The sequence below is a fragment of the Penaeus vannamei genome, chromosome 11 (assembly GCF_042767895.1).
Source record: "Penaeus vannamei isolate JL-2024 chromosome 11, ASM4276789v1, whole genome shotgun sequence".
Taxonomy (NCBI): domain Eukaryota; kingdom Metazoa; phylum Arthropoda; class Malacostraca; order Decapoda; family Penaeidae; genus Penaeus; species Penaeus vannamei.
In genome coordinates, this window is record NC_091559.1 from 3,719,081 (window position 1) to 3,726,580 (window position 7,500).

A 7,500-nucleotide genomic window follows, 5' to 3' on the forward strand; every position below is an offset into this window, starting at 1 on the left:
CGGTAGTGTGTTTTTCCATTCATATGCTATAGTCTTCATGGCTGACAATGTATCTAATCAGGGCATCTACAAATAAATCAAATAATGGAAAGATCAATATGTTTATTCATATGTCACTTATTCAAACTTTTGACACAAAATCTAAGCATCTCTTAATGCATCCAAATATCTAACTATCCATATAGAAACCTATTAAAGTATCCGAACATCTATCAAATTATACAAACACTCATCAGATTAAAGTATTTGAACATATGTCAAAGTCTCAAAACATCTATCGAAGTATTAAAACATCCATCAGAGTATTCAAATATCTGTCAGTGTCCGAACACCTATCACTATATCTAAACATCAATCAAAACACCCAAACATAATTTAAATCATCCAAATATCGATAATACTATCCAAACACCTATCATTATATCCAAACATATACTAAAGTATTCAAACATTAATTCCTAAAACGAGACATGAATGAGTGTAGCGAAAAAAACCTATCCATGTATCAAGACGTTTACCAAAACATTTAAACACCATTCAAAGTGCTCAGATATCCACCACATTATCCAAACAGCTATGACGGAATCAAAACATCTATCACAGTATCCAAACACGCATAACAACCTCGAATCACCCAATTAAAATACCTAAACGAGTCTTAAAACATCGAAACATGTATTAAAGTATCCAACCACCTATCACAGTATCCAAAAACACCCATAACAGCCTTAAAACACCCAATTAATATATCTAAACAAGTGTTAAAACATCGAAACATGGATCAAAGTATCCAACCACCTATCTCAGTATCCTAAAACACCCATAACAGCCTCGAAACACCAAATTAAAATACCTAAACAAGTGTTAAAACATCGAAACATGGATCAAATTATCCAAACATCTATTGCAGTATCCAAAAACACCCATAACACCCTCGAATCACCCAATTAAAATACCTAAACAAGTTAAAACATCGAATCATGGATCAGAGTTTCCAACCATCTATCACAGTATCCAGATACCCATAACCTCGAAACACCAATTAATATACCTAAACAAGTGTTAAAACATCGAAACATGTCTCAAATTATCCAACCATCTATCACAATATCCTAAAACACCCATAACAGCCTCAAAACACCCAATTAATATACCTAAACAAGCCTTAAAACATTCAATTATGTATCAAATTATCCAATCATCTACCACAGCATCCAAAAACACCCATAACAGCCTCGAAACACCAATTAATATACCTAAACAAGTCTTAAAACATTAAATTATGTATCAAACATCTATTGCAGTATCCAAAAACACCCATAACAGCCTCGAAACACCAATTAAAATACCTAAACAAGTGTTAAAACGAATCATGTATCAATCCAAACCTCTATCACAGCATCCAAAAACACCCATAACAACCTCGAAACACCCAATTAATATGCCTAAACGAGTGTTAAAACATTCAATTATGTATCAAATTATCCAAAACACCCATAACAGCCTCGAAACCCCAATTAAAATACCTAAATAAGTGTTAAAACATCGATTCAGGTATCAAATTATCCAGCCATCTATCGACATGTTTATGAATCCCTTGCCTCCTTCCCTCCGGCGCCAGATCCCCCCGAGGGCGTGACCTTATCAACCCCGGCAGTCGTGGGCGTCGATCAGCGATTCTCCGCCCGTTGCGTCACCTCCCCCGCGCGCCCACCGGCTGTCATAACGTGGATGATCCAAGGTAAGTCGAGCACTATTTTTTTTTTGTAAGTTGTAAGTTGAATTGTGGTGTAAGTATTGTGATGATCCAAGGTAAGTCAAGCACTATTTTTTTTTTGTGTGTGTGTGTGTGTGTAAGTTGTAAGTTGGATTGTGGTGTAGGTATTGTGTTGTGGAGATTGTGGTGTGTCTGTGAATCGATGGTGGGGTTGTAGTTGTAGTTGGTTATTGTAGTGCTGTTACTATTTTTTTTTTTTTTTTTGGGGGGGGGTATTGTTTTGTGGTATAAATACTGTTGGTTCTACTTTTTTGTATTTCATCATTGTTGTCGTTACTATAATCTTTAGTTACAATGTCTCATTAATATAATTTAATGTTATTCTTACACCAGTAAAAAAGAAACAAACAAGCAAAAAACATAAAAAAAATTAAAAAAAACAAGAAATAAAGTCACTGTGCTGGAAAGATTACAAAATGTATATTAAAGAATATAAATGACACTTCCTTGGTGCCCTATTAATGATGAGCGATTATCAGGTAATGTATACAGTATAAACCTCAGACTAACCGCATTTATTTAAGTATTCCTTAGCCGTCGTTGGCATAGCGTGTATTTTCTGCTACTTCTATGTATTAATCGGACTCAGGAATACAGGGCCCAGAAGATTGAAACCTTCTCCAAAGTTGGCATATATATAGCATGGGAGTGGCTTCTCATTTGTAATTTTCTCACTTATATACGTATGTAGTAGTTCCGTTTCTCCCTCGGTGTAATATTTTCCAGCTAGCATATAATCTGACCCCCTGAAGCTGAAAAAGTGATAATTTATGAAGATATCCATAAAGAAGACTATAAGTCCAAACGTGCTCTCATGCTCTCCTCCTCTGTTGTATCACGGCTCCTTCTCTGCAATACCTCGGCTCTTTCTGTGCAATATCTCGGCTCCTCTGCAATATCTCCTCCATTATATACCGGCGTGTATCCTTGATCGTGTGTTACGAATGAGAGAACACTAAACAGAGCCAGAATGGGGTCGTTCATTGAGAGATGTCTCGGGTGACGTCCGTGGGCTTTGAAGCTTCGTTTTACTGCACGTAAGGTCCTCCCCGTTGATTCTGTATTGAATATGGTAAACAAAGCGTGGATCTTGTTGAAACGCTGACGTGCAAAATCGGAAGCCATTGTCATCCCTCACGCGCCGATCTGCATTTCGGAGAGTCTGCTTCGCGGGTCATGTAAACAAAGTGTTCTTCGACATGAGTATTTCGTTTTAGGCCCGTAACCTTTATCGGAAAACACTTGCTTTCGTCGTTTCTCGCTTTTTATACGATTGCATCTAATTTATTTGCCTCTCGAAATTTAAAAAAAAGGCGTATACTCATTGAAATCCTGATCGGGTAAGACTGCGGAGGAGCACTTATATTTGGAATTTCAAAAGCTTTAAATTTCTATTGCTTTCTATTTCGCGTTAAACTGAACTTCTGATAGATATGTGACAATGATCAAGTAGGATCATAAAACGAAAATAATCTAGTTATCTGTGTTTCGTCTTTTTTTTCACCCAAATGTTTCGTTTTGTTCACCTAAATAGATATGACAAGAGAAAAGCAAATCTCAGTTTCTGCTTCTCATTTTACGAAGGCGATAAACTTGAACGTAATCTTGGGGAGCAAAGGTCTTCACGCCATAACAGACCTTCCAACCTGCTACTTGCGATTCAGCGAAGCATGGGGTTAAGTTCCAAACTCGGGTGGTGCATTGTTTTGCCCCCGTGTTCGTATTCCCGAGGGATTTTCTTCGCGCGTCCTCTCGCTCCGTGTGTATAATTTGCGTGTGTTCGATCAATAGGCCTATTTACTTTTTCAATTTAGATCTTCGCGTGTGTGGCGATACCGTGCAACTATGGAGATCGCATCTAAATACACGTTGGCGCTTTGATTGTTGTTTATTTCAAGTATTTCCTTTTCTTGTGATGTAGGTCGACCGTGAAATAGCTTGGTACTCTCCAGGCAAACTACACGTACCACCAATTCGACTCGAAGTACCTCTGAATTCGGGACACTGACGCCCTATGCATAGGGACTGGGGGACCTTCCTTGCCAGACCGTTTATTGTTATTTTCCATTTCCTATTTTCTTTCTTCTCTCCTCTCCTCTCCTCTTTCTTAGTTTGTACGCTGATTCTCGGTTACGGTTTTCGGGAAAAGAAAGAAAGACAGAAAGAAAGAAAGAAAGAAGAAGAAGAAGAAAAAGAAAAAGAAAAAAAAAGAAAAAGAAAAGAAGAAGAAGAAGAAGAAGAAGAAGGAGGAGGAGAAGAAAACACACACACACACACACACACACACACACACACACACACACACACACACACACACACACACACACACACACACACACACACACACACACACACACACACATGGTAAGAGACTTAACAATAACATTGTTATTTATTATACATATACATACCCATTGGAATTTTCAATTAATGACAAGGACTTTCTAGAAAATTTTACCCTCTATTAATATATTTCTTACAAATAAACATCATCAACTTCTTCACCAAAGTAACTAAGGTTATGCTATGCTACCAGTCTATTAATTTACAATAGAACAATGATTCCTTTTGAAGCAGTTGCACCTAAATGCTGTCTCTCAATTCGGTGATTTATTTATTTATTTATTTTTATGAGTTATTTATTTATCTATTTATTTTTATGAGTTATTTATTTATCTATTTATTTTTATGAGTTATTTATTTATCTATTTATTTTTATGAGTTATTTATTTATCTATTTATTTTTATGAGAGATGGATCGTCGACATCTGTTGATTAGATGGCATTTAATTGATTAAGTGGCATTGTAATCTTTATTATTCCTTAAGTATTGGTGTTAATGGTATCGGTGGTGTTGCTATCGTTTTATGTATTTATAGTGTCGTTACTGTAGTGATTATGGTTCTCATTGATTTCATCGTTACCATCATTTTTATTATCCTCCTCATCATCATTAGCATTATCACCATCATCATTATCATCACCATAAGTATCATTATCATTATCATCATCATTATCATTATCATTATCATCATCCTCATCCTCATCATTACTATCATCATTATCATTATCATCATTATCATTATCACCATCATTATTATCATTATCATCATTATCATTATCATTATCACCATCATCATTATCATTATCATCAGCACCGCCACCACCGCCATCGTTATGATTATCATTATCATCATTATCATTATCACCATTATCATTGTAGTTGTTAGTAATATAATGAGCATCATTATTATTCTCAATTATATAATCATCGTTTTCTGGTGATATTATTATGTACACAATTATTTCTGATGTTTAGTTATTATTGTTATTGTTATTATTCTCATCTTTATTATTATTATCATTATTATTATTATTCATTAATAATAACGATAATAATAATCATGATAATAATAATCATGATAATTATGATAATGCTAATGATAATTATGATAATGATAATGATTAAGATAATGGTGATTATAATAATGATAATCATAATAATAATAATTGTCATAATTATCATCATTTTTATTATATTACTGCATTCACCATTATTGTTGTTACCAATGTAATCGACATTCTTATTCTCATTAATGCCATTTTCATTATTTTCTGCTTCTATTTCATTATCATGATAGTAGTAGAAGCAGTTATTAGGACAAGTGAAAAAATATAATGTTTCTGTTGTTAAATGTAATGCGTATCATTTCATTACAGTTATCATTATAGTATCACAATTTTTCTCAAGTAATTCATCGATGATCATTCCTTGTAGTGTGTCGTTAATTGTTTATTGCAGACTTTAACATTTCTGATAAATTATTGTTTCTTGGCTTTCATATCAGATGTCTGACGAGTTAAAATTATAATTATTGAAGCCGCTGTAACTTCATTTCAGATTAATTATTTTCTTGATTGTCATATCAGATGTCTGACGAGTTAAAATTATCATCATTGAAGCCGCTGTCACTTCATTTCAGATGAATTATTGTTTCTTGGCTTTCATATCAAATGTCTGACGAGTTAAAATCATCATCATTGAAGTCGCTGTAACTTCATTTCAGATGAATTATTGTTTCTTGACTTTCATATCAGATGCCTGACTCGTTAAAATTATCATCTTTGAAGCCGCTGTAACTTCATTTCAGATTAATTATTTACTTGATTGTCATATCAGATGTCTGACGAGTTAAAAGTATCACTGAAGTCGCTGTAACTTCATTTCAGATGAATTATTTTCTTGATTGTCATAGATGTCTGACTCGTTAAAATCATCATAATTGAAGCCGCTGTAACTTCATTTCAGATGAATTATTGTTTCTTGGCTTTCATATCAGATGTCCGACTCGTTAAAATTATAATTATTGAAGCCGCTGTAACTTCATTTCAGATGAATTATTGTTTCTTGGCTTTCATATCAGATGTCCGACTCGTTAAAATCATCATCATTGAAGCCGCTGTAACTTCAATTCTGATAAATTATTGTTTCTTGACTTTCATATCAGATGTTAGACTCGTTAAAATCATCATAATTGAAGCCGCTGTAACTTCAATTCAGATGAATTATTGTTTCTTGGCTTTCATATCAGATGTTAGACTCGTTAAAATCATCATCATTGAAGCCGCTGTAACTTCAATTCTGATAAATTATTGTTTCTTGACTTTCATATCAGATGTTAGACTCGTTAAAATCATCATCATTGAAGCCGCTGTAACTTCATTTCAGATTAATTATTTACTTGATTGTCATATCAGATGTCTGACGAGTTAAAATTATCAGCATTGAAGCCGCTGTAACTTCAATTCAGATGAATTATTTTTTTTTGACTTTTATATCAGATGTCCGACTCGTTAAAATTATCATCATTGAAGCCGCTGTAACTTCATTTCAGATGAATTATTTACTTGATTGTCATATCAGATGTCTGACTCGTTAAAATTATAATTATTGAAGCCGCTGTAACTTCATTTCAGATGAATTATTTTCTTGGCTTTCATATCAGATGTCTGACGAGTTAAAATCATCATCATTGAAGGCGCTGTAACTTCAATTCTGATAAATTATTGTTTCTTGACTTTCATATCAGATGTTAGACTCGTTAAAATCATCATCATTGAAGCCGCTGTAACTTCATTTCAGATTAATTATTTACTTGATTGTCATATCAGATGTCTGACGAGTTAAAATTATCAGCATTGAAGCCGCTGTAACTTCAATTCAGATGAATTATTTTTTTTTGACTTTTATATCAGATGTCCGACTCGTTAAAATTATCATCATTGAAGCCGCTGTAACTTCATTTCAGATGAATTATTTACTTGATTGTCATATTAGATGTCTGACTCGTTAAAATTATAATTATTGAAGCCGCTGTCACTTCATTTCAGATGAATTATTGTTTCTTGACTTTCATATCAGATGTCTGACGAGTTAAAATCATCATCATTGAAGCCGCTGTAACTTCATTTCAGATGAATTATTGTTTCTTGGCTTTCATATCAGATGTCCGACTCGTTAAAATCATCACCATTGAGACCGCAGTAACTTCACTATAAATGACACTATCTTCTGCTTATTTACTATAACTGTTGGTGCGTTCCTCATTACGTAGGTCATTTAATTCCTTCGTCGGTTAATATCCACCACTTTCATCACACCTAAATTATATTGGAATTAACGTGGCTGATGTCGATACAATTATGAGCATAATGGTAATCTT

The 7,500-nt window shown here is 33.9% G+C and overlaps 1 protein-coding gene across 1 annotated transcript in view; it reads left to right on the forward strand.

Moving 5' to 3' along the window:
* Positions 1-7,500, forward strand: part of LOC138863215 (nephrin-like) — a 70,884-nt gene that overhangs the window by 25,626 nt on the left and 37,758 nt on the right. The window contains exon 8 of the mRNA XM_070127385.1: positions 1,622-1,741. Within this exon, the coding sequence (XP_069983486.1) occupies positions 1,622-1,741 (120 nt within the window). The remainder of the gene's footprint in view (positions 1-1,621; positions 1,742-7,500) is intronic.